Raw genomic sequence first — 21,977 nt, 5'->3', positions numbered from 1 at the left:
TGTGGTTGACCATTACATATCCTATTTATTATTCCAAAGTATTTCAACAGCATTTTTCTTCATCAATGTGGCTGCTGGCATTTAGCACTCACTCGCTCAATTCACGTGATTTTCCTGGAACAGCTTTAGGAAAAGAAAACAAAAAATTAGCAGATCACTACAAAACTGCTCCTTGCTACTATATGCCTCTTTTTCACATTCTGACTTGAACCGACTTCATGTGCTGCAAAATACGTTTGAAACCACCGAGGCCAAAATATAATAAATCAAAGCCATATTCGTGAAGTTAAAAAGACTGGTGCAACTACTGATCCTGCCACATCAGAGAACCAAAAAAAAAATCAAACCTCATGAATACTTTGTTGCTAATGTACATGAGTTCAAAGAGCAGTGTTCCTCTTAGGAAAACATCTTAATTTTCATATCAGAAAATCATCCTAACCTTCCAAAAAAGTTTTTACGATTATGCAAGGAAGGCAGAGAGAAGGTTTAGAGTGCAAAAGACACTCGTGATGGGTTTCAGACTCGCAGGCATTAGTCCAGGCAGCCTCTCGCTGAAATTCAGGTTGCAATTGAAATGTCCCTGTAAACAAGGTTACTGCGAACGGCCCAAGATATCCTTCTCAGCAACACCTTCACCAGGAGCCCTTCAGCTGTCTACTTAGTTTGTTATACCTTATCTCACAGCCCTGACATCCTAATGCCGATTCAAATTCGGGATGCAAAATGAAAGACGAAATATCTCTAAGATCACTTAATATTGAAATACCATTGCAGTAATAAGTGGTGCCAGGCTGGAGATATGGATATAGTACTCTAGTGGTAACCTTTTAATTTCTGACAAAATACTGTGGAATAACTGTGATACTCCACAGACAGTTAATGCAATTGATTTGTTTTCCTTATTTTGATAATGAGCACACTGAATGTCGTGCTTACCTTCTCCTGCCCCCGGCACATTTTTAAAGTCCTCTAAAAGGAGACTTGCCATATTCCTGTACAGACATGAAACACCTCACACCACGGAGCCCCCCCTACCAGCACGCTGAACCCCAGCTACCCTGATGCTCCCAAGACAAGGAAGATCATAACCATATGAGTCGCTTCGTCATTCTGTCTTTGACTATTTTCAGTGGAAATGCAGTGCACGTACCATGTATAATCTAATGTAGGTTATATTGTAAACTACTCCCATTCTCAAAGTGAGGGTAGGCATGCTACACCAGAACATTTTGTCCTCTGAAATAAAACAGGGGAGTAACGAAGATTGTATCAAGCAAGTTTTGTATGTTGTATTTTAAACAGGGTAGCTAATAAATGCCTAAAACTTTGGTGGGTTTTTACAAAGGGCACTTGGATTTCCCTCCCAGTCACAGACACTGACAGGCTGAAGTGCAGGAGGGCGGGGGTGAGACAGGGGGGTTGTATTCTGCTTTTCTGTTGTGCTTTGCTTACTGTTAGAATATCCTTAATAGTATCAAAAGACAGGATTCCAGGGGTAGGGGTGCAGCGGGACAATACAGGGGAAGGAGAGAATTACAGGAGAGAAACCCAAGCTGCTGAGTGCCTCCCTTCCCACACTACCATTCACCTTCATTTTCGTCTCCTTTATATTCTACTCATTTTTACTTGCCTCCCCCATTATTTAGTCATCTCTTAAATGCAGTCCTCTCTTTTCTGGAATCACGAAAAACATATTAACTAGAACCAGGAGACGGAGTGCATCCCCTGCAACACTTCAAAATGTACCACCAGACCAGTCATGCCTTCATGGCACTAATGACCAGGGGAAAATAAAAAATAAAATTAATTAAAAAAAAAAAAATTACAAAAGTGAATAAAATTCCTCACCGCCAGGTCCCACTCAGACCCCACAGGCAGCCGCTGCCTCAAATGCCCCCTCCTCCCCACGGCCGGCGCTGGGAGGGCCAAGTGCCGGGAGGAGCGGGCAGTGCGTGGACTTTGCTCACTTTCCTTGCCCCTGCTGGTCCCGGCACGGCGCGGCCCCGCCGCCTTTGTGTGCGCGCGTCCGCCCGCGGGTCCCGACACCCGGCGCGGAGCGCGTCCCGCGTGGGGCGGCCACGCCGCCGCTCCCGCCCGGCAGCGCAGCGCCCTGACCCCCGCGCGGCGGGCAGGGCTCCCCCGGGCCTGCTCCGCTCCCGCACAAGTGTTCCAGGAAGGAGCGAGCGGCGGGGGAGGCAAGGGTACGGGGACGAGGAGGGGCCCCCCCGCCGGCCTCGCCCCGCGCCGCGGCCGGGACAGTTCGGGGCTGCCGTGAGGGCACGGCGGGGGGCAGGGCGGCACGGGCAGCCGCGCCACAGCCGCCCGGCAGCGCGCCCCGGCACCGGCGGGCACAGCCCGCTGCCCCTGCTCCGCTCGCAGCCGCCGCAGCCACCCCGGGACCCCGGCCCTAAACTCTTGCTTGGCTAAAGCCTCGTCACTTTCCCGGCACTCCTGACCCTGGGCGGGAGGGGGACGCACACACACAAACCGGCGGGGCAGATCTGTCAGCAGCCAAAAAATCATTCTCCTTCCCTTCTCCCCCCCACCCTCCACCCCCCCCCCCCATATTCACCAGGGCCAGTAATTCTAAATAATTGTCCGAGAGGCGAGAGCCACTGAACGCCGGGTGGCCGGTGCTGCCGTGCCGCTTTTTCCAAAGCTGGGTTTTTTGGGGGTGAATGACTCTGAGCAAGTGCAATTGGCAAGGGCTGAAGGTGGAAAGGGGCGGGGGGGTGGGGGGCAGAGCGCTCCTGGCAGCGGCTCATCTCCAAGCACAAACATGCCCCCCATGCAATGTCAGCTGGCGGGGGTGCGGGGGGGTGCGGGGGCTCGCTTTACCTGGTCAGCTCAGAACCGCAGGCAGGTTAATCAGGTGAGTCGTCGGGGATTTTAAAGAAGCCGAAGCCGGTTTCTTTGCTTGGAAAGTCTACAACACCATGCAGGGACATTGCAAAATCTTTACACACGCCTCCTTTAACTGGGCTCCCGCGACCTCCGCCGGCGAGGGGGGAGCCAGCGGCGGGCGGGAGGCCGAGCGGCGCCGCGGCGGCGGCGCGGGGGACGCGGGGGGCAGCGGCGGCGGCGGGCGCGGCCCGGCGGGCGGACAGCGGCGGCTGGTGGGCGGCGGCGGCCCCGGTCCCCGCGGCCCCGGCCCCGGCGGCGTCCCCGCGCCTCCCTGCCGCCTTGGTAGCGCCGGTCCGCACTCGGCCTGACCCGGGACGTCACGGCGCCTGCCTGTGTTCCCAATGATAACTTGGCAGGAGCAGGGGGAAGCGGCCGGGTTTTTCCTGGGCTCGTTACCGGGTACGTGCACGTTTCTTTCGCATGCGGATTTTTTTTTTAAATTTTTTGTTTTTTTTAAGGCGCAGTAACGAAAAGCCGGGACAGGAAATCCGGGGCGCGGCGGGGGCTGCCGCCCCGCGATGGTGGCGGCCGCTCGCCGGCGGGCGCGGGGGAGCGGCGGCGCGGGGCGCAGGCATGCGTTCATCTCCGTGTCTTTCATTTTACCTTCAGGGTGACATTCAGTGCCGGGCGAGCCTCGCCGGTCACCGCCACGTCCCACCTGGAAAAAATACAAACAAAACCACGAAAAAAAAAACCACAAAACCAACCCAACAGGAACAGCAAAAAAAAAGGCGACTGCCGAAAAGGGGGGATGGGGAGAGAGAAGGTGCCGGCCGCCCACGGCTGGGATGCGGGCGGCGGACGGGACACCTCGCCCAGGGGACGCGGGGACACACGCGCCGCCGGCCGCCAGCAGGCCATGTGCCGAGCGGCCGGCGGGGGCGGGGGAACGGGCACCGCACACACACACACACAAAATCAGTAAATTAAAAAAAAAAAAAAAAAAAAAAAAGGAATGCCAGAGGAGGCCGGGCGAGGAGCGAGGATGCCGCACCGCTGCTGGCGTGCAGGCCCGGCGCCGCGCCCCCCCAATCCCCTGCAAGGCTCTGCAGGGAAAGGCGGGGGAGCCCCCGGCGCACAGCGCCCCACGGCCCCGCCGGGAGCCGGGGTGCCCGGGGGGGCTGCGGGCAGGGCGGCCCGGGCCGCACCGGGGCACCCGGCTGCGCAATGGCGTCGCGGCCGAGGAGAGCCAAGGGCTGGCGCAGAGCCTGGCGCGGCTCGGTGAGGGGAGCCCGAGCCATGGCTCCCCACCTCCGCTGCCGGGGCAGCCGAGCAGCTGCTCCCGAAGGCGGGAGGGCTCGCGTTAGAGCAGGGCCGGCCGGGCCTGCGGCAGCCCCGGGGCCGCTGTGAGCGCCGAGCAGGCTGGCAGCGCTGTGCCCGGCCATGGCAGCAGCCACACGCATCCGCTGCCCTGGCTTCTTGTGGTTCGCAAAGCCAGATCCTGCAAATCTCCATGAACGCTCCCACTAAATTCTGAGGGCATTTTCGCGTGTGAGACTTAACTCGCCTGCAGAAGTATTCCCAGAACTAGGCCTCGCTTGAACTATCCATGGCAGCCTGAGTTTAACTGGCTCCTCATCTAAAAACCAGTTGTTACCCACACATTGCATCCCAAACTGCTGCAGCACCACCACACCACCTACTCTGTGACCGCAGAGCGTCCCAGCAGAGCCCTGGGACAAGTTTCCCTCTTCTGTGTTGCTTTTCACACCACCTATTATAATAACAGCAAGTTACAACATCACCAATGCACAGGTAACTAGCACAGCGGAGTCCGTGAAGGGATGCATGTAGCAGGGCTGAAACTAATTTAATTTTTTTGCAACTGCCTCTGTTCAGCCTTAATATTAGCATTAATACTTTCATTTTCCTCATTTAAATACAATAAAAGGGAAAATTGCCTTTGCTTAATATTGTTACTACTCAGGTTTTGCAATTCCAGTTTTTATAAAGCGATAAAGTCAGGGAGAAGTTAGTGTACACCTTTTCTGCTGCTGGACTCAGTGCCCTCAGCAGCAGCTATGGTGGGATCACCTACTGCAGCTGGGAAGAGTTGGGCAATAAAGAAGTCATTCTTGGAATATCCTACAGTCCAAGTGTCATTTTCAGAAGCCTGAAATTGAAAGCACTGGGTTGTGAGTTGTTTTTTTTTTTAACCCAAGCTACTCAGGATGCTGTCTGGCTTGGCTAGAAGGACAAGTTCACTACACGTTTCTGTTCTGGAATCATTTTGAACTGCTTTTAGTCTAAATTCTTGCCTGTCTTAACTTTCCTTTCTCAGCAGAGTATATTACTGATACATGTTTTTGGTAGACTTGAAAAGCAGTGTGTACAGCTTGATTGTTGTCTGTATTTCGTCATTCATTTTTAAGTGAGGCTCTTTTGATTGATGTTAGGAATTTGTTTGAAGGGATGAAGGATATGCCAAGATGCTACGTAAAATTGCACCCTACCTCAGCTTACAGAGATTTTTCATTGTGATTGTCACACTTTTAAAAGCGCGTGAGTTAATCAAATTGCTATTTTTGGAATGCACTTAAAGGAACATTAAAATGCATTAATTTCATTAAAATAAATGAGCAGATAGGTAACAAAACAAGTATCAGCCAAATAAGCAAGATCTCAACTATGAAGCCAAATCCAGCCCTAGTGAAATCATCTGAGTTGTGCTTGTCTACAGCACATTTAATTTGGCTTCTGCAGTCACACAGCTGACGCTTTATTTGGTTTTCAGAGGTGTGGATATTAAAAATGTGCGAGCCATGCTGCTTAACCACTGAAGTGAAATTCACCTGGTTCCCATTTAGCTCTGCTGTGCAGTGCTGTCACACATGTAGTTCTTGGTGTGCATACACACCTGAGATGCAGAGAGGTATTCCCAGCCCCTATGTCAGTCTAAGGGATGTGAATGGAATGTGAAGTGAGGGTGTGCTGAGGTGGATTTCAGCAGAGGCTGGTCACAACCAGCTGCATATATGTGCTCCAGTTAATAGGCTGTACTGGAGTCTGTGCTACCATCTCTCATTACTGCTGTTACTCATGCCAGTGAGAGTAAAGGAGGGGTTGGTGTGTCTGTAATCACATATTAATTTGCTATGTAGATATATCCTAAGAACCTCTCAGCCCAGGAAAATTATGCTGGAATAAGGTCGGATGTGAATGTAAAGCAGAACTGTGTTCAGTTTATTCATTCTGGAATGACCGAGTTGTTTCCTGGTTTCACTTAATCCACTTTCAAAGTGGATTAAGGTAATTCAAGAAACTGAATTCTTACACTGGCGCAGGAGTTGTCTACACATGGGTTTAGTTGAACATAATTACTGCAGTGTACCTAATAAGTGTCTTGAAATAACTTTGTGTGTAGACGAGTCCAGAGTCCCACCGGTGAAAACAACAGAATTTAGTCATTTTGTATAACAGGAGGTTAATTTAGCCCAACATTTGATCTACTTCTTTTCTCATGAAGCATATTTAATTCATGACAGGTTTTTTTGCTTCAATGAAATCCCCACAACAGAAATGTATTTATGATCAGTGTCAAGATAGCAATGCCATGTGCACTTCACTAAAAATAAACAATTTAACCAGTATATACTCTAAATACCTTCTCAACTGCCCTAAAGAGGAGAAAAGGTTCTTTACTGGAAGAAATACCAGCTTCTCAATCATAAATATTTTAAATGGGCTGTTCCAACAAAAGGTAAACAAACCCCAAAGCTCTGCTCTGTCCTCTGAGACACAATCCATTTGACTGCATTCCATTCATAGCAATAGCACCCAGTCTGACTCAGCAATATTAGTTCCTGAATGAGGAACCTCACAAACTCACACAGAAGGGTTTGCAGAGCAAGAGGGCCTTCAGGAGGCACCTTAAGAAGAGAGAGCTAATTTGTAGTTTGCTTACAGAGGTCTGAATTGGGGAGAAAATACCTAAAACCCAGGCAGGCTCTCTGCCTCTGCTCTGAATCCGGTGTATTGCATCACTGGCAATGCAGGAAAGTGACTGAACTGATAATGAGAATGTATAAGGTGTTTTGTGACATTGTGCCAAGCACAGAGTTTGTCAAGTATCATTCAGTGTCATTCCATGCCACAGACATCGACTCTCTAATGTGAATGAAGCCTCCTAAACTTTAAATTTAAAACTGTTTGTTGGTTTGCTTTTGTCAAAGGAAATGGCGAGGAGGAGGGGATGGAACCAAAAAAAACACTAGATGAGGTAGAAATTATGTAAACTCTGGTAGTAAACAAGCCAATTTTTTAAAAGAAGCATAAATATAAAAGCCAAATGATACAAACTGCTGACCCTTTAAACATTGACATAGGAAAAGCCATTAAAAGCTATGAAGATGAAAAAATCCAACTTCTACTTTGTGTCAAGGACTGCAATGGGTCACACATTACAGAGGGTAACCTGGAGTCTTCCCTTACACAGATAAAGTAGTCCCAGCTACTCTGTAACAGGCAAGGATGCCCACAGGATTCTCATTTTGTGATTACAAGCATGGCTTTGCCCTCCTGTGCTTGTCTTGGTTAAGGATATAGGAAATGGATTTCATCTACAACCCACTTATGCCAAACCTGTTTATTTAATTAAGAATAATTCTGGTAACAAAATAAGCATTGACTGAAGAAGGTAAACATGGAGAAACATAAACAAGAAATCAAGTGCTTAAATTCTGTGGTGCTGAATGACTTTGACCATGGGTCTTGATATTGAGGCTCAAATATTAAGCCCGGTATTAAACTCAGATTGAAGGCAATGAGAGTTTTATAGGAACATGCCTGATATGAAATCCTGCTTGAATAAAAAAATGAATTGGATTATTGTGTGCTCTGCTTCCACTGAGAGATCTCTGAGTGTGGGATCCACCTGCAGTGCTGGGGTATCCTGGCTCTCCCCCACTCCTGTCATTACAGGGGCATTACTCATCCAGAGAGGAAGGTGTCCTAAATTCCCAAGACGATTGGCACAGCACACACAAGAGGAAATCTCAGCACTCAGCCAATGCCAGGCAATGAAGGATCCTCTCTGGGAGTTGGTTAGTAGTGCCAATGTTTGATATTTGTCGTAACAACCACCGACTGTTTTGTTTTTTGTTCTAACAATGTGAATTATGCATTAAACATTAATACAAGTGAGTGTACTTTCTTTTGATCTTCAAGCATAATCATTTCTAATGAGAGCTTATACATGAGCATTGAAACAAATCCCTGAGTCATGCGAATTTACATTGGTTTTACTCTGTGGGAAAGATCCCACATGAGTTACTCATGTCTGTAAAACATAACATACTTAGAAGAAAAAAAAGTGAGCTTGCATTTGTCTGTTGGAACATAAATATCTGCGTAGACATTTGGCTTGTGCCAAAGTCAGTAATGAAACATTAAATGAAACATTAAAAAGTTAATTTATCAGAGATCAGGATTCAGGGTGGGGCCCTCAACTAATGTGAGATCCAAGTCTACTCAGAATAAGGTCACCTCTTAGTTTCTCCCATCTGGCTTCTTAAAAGAGTTGAGTCTAGTATCAGAGGAATTTGAACTAGCTCAAAGTGAAAGGATCAGAATTTGGCTTGCTTGATAGAGATAAAAGTTGCCAAACTGCCATCACCAAGTTATAATATGCCAATCCATGGCAGGCAAACTGTGCAGTGCTAAGTGGCACCTCTCCAAATGCCCTTGACAGCCAGTGCAGGCCAGACCCACTGTAGAACCTGCTTGGCCATGTTTAATATCTGCACTTCTTAAAACAACAGTCACAAATGGTGCATTCCATAAAAACATAAACACTGTGGATTGTGCAACTGCCAAGACAGTTATTTAAAATGCAAACAGAATTTAAGCCCTTTCCCCTTTGACACACTGCACAAATATTAAGCCAACAAGCGATTAACAGTCTGCACTAAAGCAGCCGTGCTGCGTGTGCAAGGGACAGGAGTGCACTGGAGAAAGTGTACGTGATGGGCCCCACTCCTGGGGCTGCAGGTACTCACTGCAAGATTTCCAGAATGCCTCTGCCTTTCCAAACAGTTCTCAATGCCAAAGGTTGCAGGAGGTGGCTGTTGGGAAAGTATTATGTTTAATGGCAGATAGGGTCTGTCTATGATTAAGGTCATATCTCAAGAATTCTCAAAAGCCCGTTAATGTATTTTATTCTTAATGTGTTAGTGCTAAAGGAGTCCTGGAAGCCAGAAATCCAGGATTACCCCACATAATTCAATGTTTTCACAGGAGGCTACAGTCATGCTCTCTGCTGTTTCCCTTCTCTTGTCTGAATAACCTTAAATACTGATGGTACATCTTCAAAAGGAGAGTGGAAGCAGCCTGTGCATGGAATAGTTTATAGACTGGAAGAAGAGCAAACGCAAAACCTTTCATCCCTGAACTTGAATTCTCCAAGTGCTCTGTTGTATATAATGACGGAGGAACTAATATTGTTGCAGTAGAGAAGAAAGCATCCAAGACACTCCAGTATGGAACCCCAACACTGTTTGTATTCATTATCTTCCCTGAGGTTGCACAGCTTCACCTGGCATGTTAAGTAGGTCAGTGTTGGGTCTTAAATAATTTTGGATGCCTCAACTCCATCTAGACCCTGCTTGAAGCCCATAGACATTACCCAGCTTTAAGAGTTCAGTGAGTCTTCTGACTTTTCAGAATGTGTCAGTACATCTCCAGGCACTCACAAAAAGCTGTGCTTGCAAAGATGGGATAGATACAGTTAGAAAATGGTGTACAGGAGCATATAGGAAGGCCTCTCTAAGCATCAGCCAGGGTGACAAAGCATGCTGGCCCATGGGTTCCCAGGCTGTATTCACAGCCCTGGAATGCCTGCTGGAAACACTCCCCTGTAATTTAGCTCATTTGGTGTGCATTAAGGATGCTCATTTCTAGACCCCTGAGTGAAATGTGATACTGAACTCATTCTTCCTCTTACACCAACAGGCCTCAGGAGATGGCCAAGAGGCCGATGGGAAGGAGGGAACACCAGTTTTAATCCAGTTGTTCATGATGGAAAACTATGAGAAAAGTGAAAAGATCTTATTCCACAGACCAAGGCATTTACTTATATTTATCTGCCTAACCTCAGTCAGAACCCTGAATTCCATTACTCTATGTGAATGTTATGGTATGGTCTTATTTGGTAATTACCTGGTCAGAGCCACAGACAATATGCAGCTAGTGAAAGCCTGGTGGAGGCATACCAGTTTCTACCAGCTGAGAATCCAATCTTCAATTTCAAATTAAAATATTGAGAAGTTGCATTTTCCATGGCATTTTAGTCATATTATACAGAGGGGGAAAAAAAAAGGCAAGAAAATAAAAAATAAAGTTGTAGCTATTTATATAACCAGGACAGAAGCAGAACCAATGTGAAATCTTTAGCAATGAAATTGTACATCCAAATTATTAGGTATTTCAGTGTTGGTGCCATTTGGATTACTGCTTAACTTTAGGGCAGCAAGGTAAGCTCATTTTCTTGCCTCTGTCTTTTCAGCCACCATTAGGGCTCCCTTCCCATCCTCCAGGGAGAGGGAGAGAAGTTACACAATGGGTGTTTTTCCATGGGCGGATGTCTAAATGTGAAGGGAAACAATTGAATTTTAATGACAATTTTGAGACTCTTGAAGTTAATTTCTGGGCAGTGCAGAAATTAGTGGGGCTTGCTGCTGCCAAGAGCTGCATGTTCTCCTCTCCTTCTGATGTTAGTAGGATTACAGGTCTCAGCTTTTGGCAGAAATAACTCCCGAAATAGTAGGTCCTTCTCTCAAAAGGGAGAGCAAGAGACCTCCAGCTGTCAGACCCAACCAAGTGTCAGGGTAGAGCAGTGGCTACAAAAAACAGTGTAACTGCACCATATTTACACTGCCAGAGATGTGTTCTCATTTGGTATTTACAGCATTATCCAGGGTGGAATGGCAAATTTGCTAGGTGCTGCACAAAACATTTAACTGGAAAAAGTTCCTGCATCCAAAAGCACAACAAAAATGATTGAGGAAGGAGAGTGGCAAACAATGGGATATCCTGAGAAAAAAAGTGCACCAGTGATTGCAGCAAAGGCAGCCAGCTATGAAGGCTTTTCCTACACACAAGGTAACAATAATTCTGCTAAGGAGGCAAGTTATTTCCTTTTTAGCTATGCTATTTCCACTGCATTACTGAATCATGGTTTGTTAATAGCTTACAGAAGTTTAAGTTTAAAAAGCTTTAGAAACTTTGTCATACCTAAGACAATACGTACCAATTTATCAATATCTATAAAAATACATAATCCAATAGGTTTTGGGCTTGTGGTTGTCAGGATTGGGTTTTTTAATGCCTTTAATAAAGAAGGGATAATTTTGGTCTTGTTTTTGTGTTCTTAGAAGACTCAGAAAGGAATATAATGGGTAGTCCCAAAATCTGTATCTAATTGTTGATGGCAAACTAGAAAATAAAAGATGCTTCAAAATAGTGCCAGTCTTTTAATCTGCTCTGTAGTTGGATGATAGAATGTCAAGCATTTTCACCAAAAGCACAAGAGCCATTACAGTCTTTTCAATTTTGAACTATGCAATTATAGCCTCAAACAGGTCATGGAAGGGTTCAGCCTTCCCCATGTTACCGCTCTGGTCAGATGGCAGCTCCAGCCAAAAGGAAAGAAGAAAAGAGGACAGCCATAGCCACCTGGCAGTGCCTTTTTGCACAGCAAAAAGCAGGCAGGGGAGGAGGGACCTGGTACCCAGCCAGGTGTGGCAGCACTTCGAAACCAGGCTGCCAAGCTGGAGCTCATCCTCTGAATGGGATTCTGCAGGGGGAGGCACAGAGAAGGTAACACTGGGGAACTGCTTCCCTTGCAAAGATCCTGTGTCCCCATTTACCCTCTCCCATGAGACGGCCGAACGTGCCCCTTATTTGGCAGAAAGTGTTCAGCCTGGTGTTGAGTATGTTACTGTGTCCACCAGTCTGCTACAGAGTCCAGAAAACATTCAGTTACAGGAGAATTAAAAGAAGCATTAGGGAGACTCACATTACTGACTGATAACAAACCATTTTTTCCTAACACCATTTTTTATGTACTGTATCCGGAGTTTAGCTGTGTCCATTATTTCCTTCTACTCACTTATTTCTCCAAAGGTGATTTTACTTAGATCAAATTTCTGCACTGTACTACTGGATACTATGGTACAGTTCATTGCTCTAGAACAATTTCACTGGTTTAGAAACTCCACCATAATGTTTTGCCACTAGATTTCTCTTGAGAAGTAGAGGCACTGGTTCACAAACACCCCTTCCAAGTCCTTATGGAGCCTTCCCAAGAGCCTGTGTTACCCTTACCAGGCTTGCATGCACCGCTAACTCTCTGTGCCCCTGCTCTGAGCCCTTGAGACACGGGTGCTCTGTTAAGACTACAGAGAAAGGAAAAGCATGGCCGCGAGCAACAGTCAATCATTTTAATGGCTGTTAATGTAAAAACATATTCCTAACCTTACTTACTTACAGCCAGATACATGGTAGGAGACATGGTTTTGCATGAACCAATTTATTTTTTCTTCTTAACTCTTTTGTATGAGCGATGATTTTTGAGAGATTGTTGCAGTAATGTTCAGCTGTTATGAGACTGCTGCTTCACATTTCTACCAAGACCGCTCAGAGTTAACATCCAGAAAGAGTTTCCTCTATTCCAGCAGTAGTTGCTACTGCTCAGAACAACTCTTTAGGTACAAGTTTAATAGAAATGGCCCTTCACTATTTTCCACTACAGCTCAGGTTTTCTGCCTCAGCTTTTGTGCTGCTGTGAGCCTGTACAAAATGGGATGCTAATTTTCATCCCCCTGCCCTCAGTCCAAGAAGTGCTATGCAAGAGTAATTCCATCTGATTTCACATAATTCTGCACCTAGAAATACAGGAGTTAACAGTCAAGAAGTTCTTTGGGTACTGGAAAGATTAACAGGTCTTTCAGTCCTCTTTCAGTGACCACAAGGTACAGGCCTTATAGACATTTGATGAATGAAGGGTTGCCTCTAAATGAAAGCATGGCACAAAGCTCTAGAGGAAATCATTGCAGCAAGATTTTGGGAGTTTGTGAAGGCACCATGAAATGGACACACTTTATGAGGCTACAACATGTGTGTAGAGGGTATATGCAACCTGCTCTGTATTTCTAAAATGATCACCAACATATCATTGGGAACTTGGGCTTCTGAGAGTCATTTCTCTCTCTGTGCCTTGGTTCCCTTATATGAAAGTCAGGATTATGTCTTTGGTGCCCCTTGGATGAACAGAACAAGTTCCCCTCTTAAATGTCAAGTGTTACAATCAATCACAGGTTTACCATGTCTTTTTCTGCCTAACCATTTAAAACTAATAATATCAAAATAAGCCACTCAAAATTATTAAAGATTGCAGAAGTCCCAGACTGTGGAACATGAATCTCAGTGATTTCAGTGTGATGGATGGATGTGATGCCAGCCTCAGAGATAAGAATTAGCTTCAATGTGATTTGAAAGATCCGAGAACTCCAGGGACAAATGATTTGTTGTGCATTTTGTGTTAGATCAGGAAAGATCTATGCCAGTCCCAACACTGTCTATTGTTCCTCTCCACTTTGAATATTTTCCTACGAATGCTGCTTGCTGCCTAACAAGCTATCAAAAAAACTACAGACCCCAGCATTCATTCTATGGTTGAATTTATTGTGTTTTCCCTCTTAAAGAATTTTTATTTTGAAATATTGATGAAAAATTATTTGCCAGGTAATCAGTAAAGGAACTGAGATATAATGCAGTCATTATAGTCATTCTCACATACATGGGTCTTCTACAAGTGATCCTTTCTTACATAAATGCACTTATGCTTAAGGAAGGTTAGATGCTACATTTTCAGCAATTTCTTTCTTTTACCAAGACAGATAACATTGGATACATAAAGTTCCTCTTTTATGTGACACTTCCTTTAAAGCAAGTTTGTCCCCTTGAGTAAATTTTTCCTTGGCTGTGATGTGATATATATACACACACACATCTGTATCTGTCATAGATATCTACATTTATATATCACACTTACTCCACTGCAGGATGTTATTACTGATTGGAAAAAGAAAAACAAAAAGGACAAATTTCTCTACTCAGTGTTTAAGAGTAGTTGGTATCACCAAATTCAGAAGTGTGAATTCCTTTTTTTTTTGCACCTGAATACACCACCCGCCCGAGCAGCACCTGATGTCAGTAGCAGTTCATGTATGTGTGCAGCTGCCAAATCTTTTGATATCCAGGTGCCACTGGAAACCATCATTGGACTACAGTATTTTTTTCTGACATATGTAAAATATTCATTCAATCAGACTAAAAGTGTTAAACACTTTCTACAAAGACATGTTGTAAAGAATTCCAAGTGTCTTTTGAAAAAGGAGTTGCTACCCTGTATCCTACTAAAATGCATACTACTTCCAACATTTTTCAAGTAGGCAAGATGAATATGGAGGGAGGAGGGAAGAAAATTATTCAGAGAAAATTCAAGTTAGAAAGAGAAAAAAAATTCTTATTTATAGTTCAGAGATCTGTGCTATTTTAATTCCTCATTTAAAAAACTATTTTAAATTATAAATTGCAAGCCTATTGCAGATATCTTGCTCTTCTTGCGTGAATACAAAAATATGAAAGAATAAGGTAAAAGAAGTTATTAAATAGTGATTTAATTTGTTCAGAAAGCACTGAGTGATAAGCATCTGCATGGAATTACATAGCTCAGTTCTACTTGAAAATTCTCCTAACTGGAGGAAAACATGCAAGATCCTCACCCATTTTAACAGCCGTCATAAATGGATGTTAAACTTAGCAGCAACAGTTCATTGGCAGCTTCCCAAGACCGGCATCAATGTAAGAATTTGTATTTGATATGAACGGGAAAAAAAATCATTTTTAGTGCTGTATTTGAATGAAGGTTTGAAATAATTAAACACAGTACACCAAAGATGCCACTCATGGACATGAGAACTATTTCAGGGGAGAGGGAGGAGGGCAAACTTCTCACTGCATGATGAAAAATATGAAAGTATTAAGTAGAAATATTTCAAGAAATTAAGGCCTGGAACTACAGCTTTCAACAAAGAAGATGATGTCAGTTCTGTGTATTCCTGCACAAGAAAACCAAAGTGCTGGCTGGGATTTCTGAGCATTTCCACAACCCAAACAGTAAGAGGAAGCTGTTCAAAGTCAAGAGTTTCAGTGTTAATTGCAATGAAAACAGATCAGAGCCTTTATCTTAATCAGTTACTTAGAATGAACTGATACTGATTTATCATCTTTTCTCCCTCTGTGTTTAGAGCCAGAGTCACAAATTACTGATGTGTTTTCAAAGTCCCACACATGAACAATAACATGCAATTCTTGCAAATATTTTGAGGGAAGGGATTGCCTGTATTTTGCCAGTGCTGTACTTCAGGGTCATGAGTCACTAAAAAAATATGGAGAAATATTTATTTTTGTGCTTTGAACAAGAAGTCTTTTGTGACAGAATATAAGAGTGGGGAAGTAGTTTCTAAGTTTATTATTACTACTCTATTTATTAAGAGTGACAAACTTTGAAACAGTTGAAATATTTAGATGGAAACATGCCATTATCTCCAGTATTTTCTGCAAATGTTCAGTCAACATCCTAATTGTACTCCTGTCCTATATGATGAAATGAGCTCCAGCTCTCTCCATGCATGACATAGCAGTAAAAAAGAAAAAATCTAAATGCTGTTTATTCAGCAACTGAATCTTAGCCAAAATGAACTAATATTTACTATGGTTAGAGGTAATTTTACATATATAGTAAGCACATAAGGCACTCGTAACATTTGAAAGCCTGAGATTTGCATTATCCTGTAGGCTCTTCTATTTTTTTAGATGTATATCAACAGAATTAAACACAGGCATTTACAGGGAAAAAAAATTAGTTTTGCTAAGGCTGAGATAAGCAAATAAAAGAAAATAAATACAATGCTAAAGTTGCTAATGATCTATTCTCAACAAAATTCTTACAGTAGCGTGCTCTCCTTTCCTTTCTAGCAATATGTAATTCTCTGCAGGGATGTCAAGGGGACCATTCTCTCAATTTTCCTATCAAGCCAACATCTGCTAAATGCAGCATGACATGCTGTTTACCTTTCTTGTAAACTTGAGGCTTTTCCATTTAAGAATTGTATAAATGAATCAGTATTCATTCACACCTATGCCTAGAAGTATCCATTACAAAGCAGAGAGTGCTCATTTTTAATCTCCTCCTTATTCTGATTTTATGCCACATTCCTTTGCACTGATGCTGTTTGGAATTGCCCTACATATATTAACAAATGCAAGGAAAGTAAAACCGAAAATAATGATGATGTTCCCCTCATTTTCTGCATTTCTTGACAAAGGTGATAAAAATGCAGAGGTAAAAAGTGTTGCCATATATCTCCTTTAAACTCAGTAGTTTAACAAATAGCTACAAAAGAGAAGTTTTGTCCTCTGCTCCAAAAACCAAGATGACAAAAATCCCAAACTATATATTTAGATTTGCCTTCTAAAATCCTGTGCAATATTTAGTAACTTGTATTTGATGGCAGAATTTCCAAGGGAAATAGTAGGGGGTTGTCTGTTTTGTTTTGATTTTTTAAAACGTATGTACATTTCTCATCTGCTGAAAGGAAATCTACCCACATCAGCAAAAAGCACAGGTGAAAAGACAAATTAACAGGAAAAAATGCAACCACCCTTTCTTTAGTGAATGCCTTTGAATCAAAGTAATTTTTATCATGCTGCAGAAACTCTCTATTTGAACAAGCACCCAGTAACATCACTTGTCCCTCTAATTGTCTTCATTACTGAGACAGAAGCAGCCTTTGTTGATCACACAGAGCATTCTCTAAAATCCATTTTTCCAATTAGGTTTTTATTCTCTTTCTTCTGCTTTTATTTAGTTTTGAGCACAATTACATCTATGCTTGGGTTAACTTGTGGCAGTAAGGCATTTGCAGAAGCTGTTGCTCTCAGTAACGTTGGCTATTACTGATTACAGCTTTGCTCAAGGCAGATTCCTTGTTCTAAATGGCATTGAACATTTTTACCTGGATATTGCAACACCGCATTATGAGCGCTGGGATATAAACAGAGCAGTAAGCAGTGCTGCTGGCCTCAGGATTTAAACAATAAGCCAGGAAACTTGTGTGTGGAGACACAGCTAGAAAATCGAGCTACCACCAAAGCGGCTGATGCAATGTCTGTATCTTTCTCTAATTTGCTACTGACCAATTATTACATTCAACTCTGAATCACAGTCCTAAATAATAAAGGTCAAAGTTTTCATGGACATTTTCTGTGTTTGAGTCGCCACCTTGAAAAAGCTAAAGCTGTGTCTTACAGCTGCAAGGTTCCCAAATTTCTCATGGGATTTTATGCTCGCAACATCAGAAAAAACAAAGCTTCACATCATCTCAAATCAAACCCCATTTCATTGGAAAAATGGGTTTAACCTCTGCCAAAAAGATAGGCTTATTCCTAAAAGTGTATTCACATTTTAAAAATCCTGGTCTAGAACATTTGTTTAGTCAACCCCAATCTGATCTCACTCCTTTTCTCAACTTTGTTAAGTACCAGAAAAAAAAGCTATACAAATTCTGGAAATTTTGCACATCATAATAAACATTTGTGACATTTTTACATAATACAAAACTACTGCACATATAAAATTTTCTTCAATAATTTTATAGAATCTCTACCTATGTAAAACCAGCAAATATATTTTCTTAAATAGTTTTATAGAATCTCTACCTATGTAAAACCAGCAAATATTTGTGGACATTCTCATGATTACAAGAATTAGATTCATGCAGCTTTTCTGCAAATGCTGAAGTGCTACAATCATCCATGATACTCTTGGATATAAAGGTGGGAGCACAGCAGCACTCTTAGGGAAGCGTGCTGGACTTGAGGATGCTGACCTGGCTCTGTCTGTCACCTGCTGTGACGTACTCCAGTGCACCATATCAAAACTTCCTTTTTCACATCAGCTTTCCTAATACCTAGCTCACCCATATAAAGTGTTTTCCTACTTTCATGTATCAGGAGGAGGGATAAGAATCCTGTGATAACAGATATTTGTGAAGTGCTTTGGGATTTCTTAGTGCCAGGCAAAATAAGCTTGTAGTTCTCTAACATTTAATAATGATTAGTAACGACGAGATAAGACTACTCCACATTATACCAAATAAAGGAGCTTTCCTTTTCCAAGGAAGTTTTGGTATTATTGCCACTACTGAACAATGCTGTGATCTCCTATTAACCACATTAAACCTGTCTTTTAAACTGTGATGCTGCTCTATGAAGACAGTCCATCTACTTTGAAATTAAGCCCCAACTTGTTTAACTCCTGACAACAATTAACCAGAGCCCTATCAAGCAAACATGAAAAACAGCAAAAAAAAAGTGACGGAGACAAAGCCATTCTAAGATTGTGCATCCCAAACCAATATGTGTTCCCTAAAATGTAGCATTCAGAAAACCTTCATCTCTGTTACCTACTGCCTCATCTCATTACATGTTCACCAATCACTATTATTTTCTTCCCTTTCCCACCAGAAAGGATGTTTGTTCCCCAAAACGCGTTTAAATGGCGAAGGGGGTGCCCGGTCCCTTGGTGCTGTGGCCACAGGAGCTTCTGCTGCCTCAGCATCCCTGCGAGCACGGCCCAGCTCCAGCGCCCCACACCGAGCCCTTGCTCAAGCAGAGGGGTTTGGGGAATGGCTCTTAGCCCTGGGAAGGGACCCCCACCCTCTTTCCGTGCTCAGACACCCACTTAATGAAATTCCTCAGCTTTCGGCAACTTTGCTCCGCACCAGCAACCCCCCTGGAAACTTAGAGAAGAAGAACAAAGGGGCAAAGAACAAAGAGCCGGGGAGGGGTAGGAAAGGGAGGGGAGGGGAGGGAAGGGAAGGGAAGGGGGAGCTCCCTCCTTTCGGGTCAGGCCGAGACCCTCCCCTCCGGCCGCGCAGGGTCAGCGCTGCCCGCCCGCACGGAGCCCCGGCGGTGCAGAGCGGGGCCGGCCACGGCTGGCCATGGGAGCCCCACCCGGGCTCTGAGGCCCCCACGGGCCCTGCCGGGGCTTGCTCGGGCTCTGCTTGGTGCCCGGCCGCGCTGCCCCGCTCCTGCCGTGCCCTCAGCGATGAGACAGCGGGGGGAGGCTGTCCCGGTTCCCCCGCACACGGCCGTGCCCGCCCGGCCGCGCAGCGCTGTCCCAGCGAGGTCCCGCGCCGAGCACCCTCCGCAGCATCCCCCGCAGGGAGCCCGGTCCCAGGGAGAGCAACGTGTCCACCCCACAGCTCCGCGGGACGGCTTGAGGGGCTGTGGGGACAGCTTGAGAACAGCGAGCGAGGAGCCGAGGCGAAGCAGCGGTCCCGTTTCCCTGCGGGGATCCCGCTCCCCTCGCAGCAACGTTAAACTTTTGCCAGAGTATTGCTGTGCGCCCCTTTTTTAACGTCCCGCTTCCCTCGCACCCCGGCTTACCTAAAGCGACCCCTCTGTCCTTCCTCTGTTATCAGTTAAACAACTCGCAGAGCTGCAGGTGCCCTCGGTTACCTGTTGCTGAGAGGCCCCTGCCCTCTTATCGAGGGATGGGGGTAATTAAATCTCTTGTCACGGTGTGGTCACGCTGTGCTGGCTGTGGGAGGTGTGAGCCCGTGCGGCTGCGGGCGGCGAGCCAGGGGACAGGGGGAAGGTTTGGGCAGGACAGCCGTGCCCGACGTCGCTGCCCGAGCTGAGAGCGAAGCCAGCGGGGCAGGGAGAGCCGAACCCCGGGCAGGGCAGCAATCCTGTCATTAGGGACCACACGCACTAAGTGCCATCCTGCAACTACCTCTTAGAGAACGGCCGGGAATTATCATTATTCTTCTCGGACAGGCATTTCCAATTTGGAGTTAATTGACGCTGTTCTTCATTTGAGTAATGACCAAAGGAAAGCCGAGCTTTACCTGGGAAACTTTAAGAGGGTTTTTCCCCCCCGCCTTTACCCTTTCTTTCTTTTAGATTTAAGACAGAAGTGAGCTAACAGAACCTCGCTTTCCTCAAGGTGAAATTAATCTGTTCCTTCATCGGGAGCGGGAACAAGCCGCGAGCCCGGTACCGAGGCGGGACGCGGGTGGCCGCAGGACACGGTCCAGGTGTGGTTCCGAGTTCAAACCGGGCTGGACCCCCCCCCTAAACCATTCCCGCCACTCCCAAATCCCAAGCGGGAAGAGCCCCCTCGTCCCGCAAGCCTCTGCCGGGAGCATCCCTCATGTGCAAAATCAGAGAATGGTGGGGAACTGCACAAACAGCTTAAAAACCCGAGGCTGGCGGCTGAGGATCGTGAGGCAGAGCTGGAACAGGCGTTTGCGTGAAACGCTGCCCTGGGAACGGGAGGAAAACTGAGCGCAGCCCATGCCCTGAGTTAACTAAAGCCAATTACTTGTCTCCATATAAAAGGTTTCGCGTATGGTTACAGCTGAGGAAATACGAGAAGCTGATGAGTCTGTTTTGGTTATGATTTAATCAAATAAATTAAAGGAGAAGTGTAAGGATACGCCCAATCTGGGACTTCAAAAAAAAAAAAAAAAAAAAAAAAAGAAGGCATGACTTTTTTGGGACGCTCTCTTGTCCAAAGCCTTTCCTGTTGTACAGAGCAAAGCGAGGCTCTCGGAATCCACTGATCTCATTACTGCTGGGTGTTTGGGGTTTCTCTTTTCCTCCCAATGGAGTAACCTTTCATAAACGATTGCAATTTCGGGGGGGGGGGGGAAGTGAGTAGGTGCCAAACCAAGCTGGGGGTGGGGCAGAATTTTGCGTTTCAAGCAATTTAGCAGAGAGCAGTTCTGCTTACAGCAGAGAGGTAGGTGGATACTTGAAAACATCTTCCACCGGGGTGTCCTACTTTGGCAATTCTAATTAAAACAAGGTTTAAATGATGCAAAGAAAGAGCAAGCCTCTTCTTTATTTCCAGTGGGCGTGGGGGATACCGTCAGGCACAAAGAGCTTCCAGCTTGTTCTAACGTGCACCTTTGTTTAAAAGAAAAAAAATAATCAAGCTCGTCCTCTGATTTCAACTAATGTATTTTTAACTGGATTTCTTTCCTCTGCTTTGTGTGATCTGATACCTTCAGTGTAGCCCTGGCCCACTTTCAGCCCTGCGGGTGCCCTGCATTGTGTGCGTGTCTGAAAGAAAAGGAAAAAGTGTTCCATCTCACACTCTTTTGCCCTGTACTTGTGCTTGGGAATTGAATCGTGTCCAAGCTAGTGGTCAGCAAAACCCGCACCCTATTCCCCTTCTCGCTGCTGCCTTACCCGAGCGGAGACGCAACTTTGTAGGTGCAGCCTGGCTGGCGTGGCTGTGACCGTCCAGCGCCTCGGATCAATAAAGCAGCCACTTTTCTGACGCTTTTTTTCCACTGCTGCTTATTGAAAAGGAGCCTTTACCGCCACCTATAAATAGCGCTGCATCCAAGTCAATTTTTTTTTAAATTTTTTTTCCTCTCTACATAAAGTAGCAAAGTTCTAACCAAGGTACCGCAAGTTCTCCTTGTTGCTCAGCGAGGGCTCGCCCCGCAGGGGCTGCGCTGAGGGTCCTGGCTCCAAAGGCGGCTGCTCCAAAGGGAGCGGAGGGGCTTCGGCGGAGCCAGCCCCAGTCCCGCGCCCGCCGCCTTTGAACTTTGTTCCCAGGAATGGGAGGGAGAGCAGCGAATACCGATACTCACCGTGCTCTTTGGCTTTCCTGGTGTAACTCCGTCTCTCCCTCTTCTTTGTGTATGAGTGAGCAGAGGTTACATCCCGGGCACGCGGTATAATGCCCTGGATAACCCCGACCCTGCCTGTTAATTTAATGCTACGCTAACCTCAGAGTGTGTGATTGGAGCTCGAGTGTCGGGTTAGAAAAGCGCCTCTCCACGCTGGAAACAAATTCGCTTTCTCTCTCCGCACCCACCCCCTTTCCACGCGGAATCTCCCAGCCCTGCATTCCTGCACAAACCCGGACACCTACCTTTCCGCTCCCTAGCACAGATTGCATTTTTGCCCGCTCTGGGAGCACTGTG

The 21,977-nt window shown here is 45.4% G+C and overlaps 2 protein-coding genes across 21 annotated transcripts in view; one reads left to right on the top strand and one right to left on the bottom strand.

Annotated features, from left to right (window-relative positions):
• Positions 1-3,626, bottom strand: part of ESRRG (estrogen related receptor gamma) — a 372,262-nt gene extending 368,636 nt beyond the window's left edge. For 8 of the 18 annotated variants that reach the window (XM_074537056.1, XM_074537064.1, XM_074537055.1 and 5 more), the window contains exon 1: positions 2,842-2,979. The gene's annotated coding sequence lies outside the window, so the exon portion shown is untranslated. Of the gene's footprint in view, positions 1-2,575; positions 2,703-2,841; positions 2,985-3,510 lie in introns of those variants that run through there. The other 10 variants (XM_074537057.1, XM_074537070.1, XM_074537054.1 and 7 more) reach the window with 5 other exon arrangements.
• On the top strand, positions 3,201-20,678 carry LOC113458737 (uncharacterized). Of its 3 annotated transcripts, XM_074537081.1 has the most exons (3): positions 3,201-3,306; positions 7,828-7,949; positions 9,142-20,678. In XM_074537081.1, the coding sequence occupies exon 3, from the start codon at positions 18,388-18,390 to the stop codon at positions 19,351-19,353; it is 966 nt and encodes a 321-aa protein (XP_074393182.1). In that variant the 5' UTR covers positions 3,201-3,306; positions 7,828-7,949; positions 9,142-18,387; the 3' UTR covers positions 19,354-20,678. The 3 variants fall into 3 exon arrangements, with proteins under 3 accessions (XP_074393182.1, XP_074393181.1, XP_074393180.1); XM_074537080.1 differs by having other exon boundaries at positions 7,828-20,678; XM_074537079.1 differs by lacking the exon at positions 3,201-3,306 and having other exon boundaries at positions 3,620-7,949.
• The last annotated feature ends 1,299 nt before the right edge of the window (positions 20,679-21,977 follow it).

The sequence above is a fragment of the Zonotrichia albicollis genome, chromosome 3 (genome assembly GCF_047830755.1).
Source record: "Zonotrichia albicollis isolate bZonAlb1 chromosome 3, bZonAlb1.hap1, whole genome shotgun sequence".
Lineage (NCBI taxonomy): Eukaryota > Metazoa > Chordata > Aves > Passeriformes > Passerellidae > Zonotrichia > Zonotrichia albicollis.
This window is presented reverse-complemented; position numbering and strand designations above follow the sequence as displayed.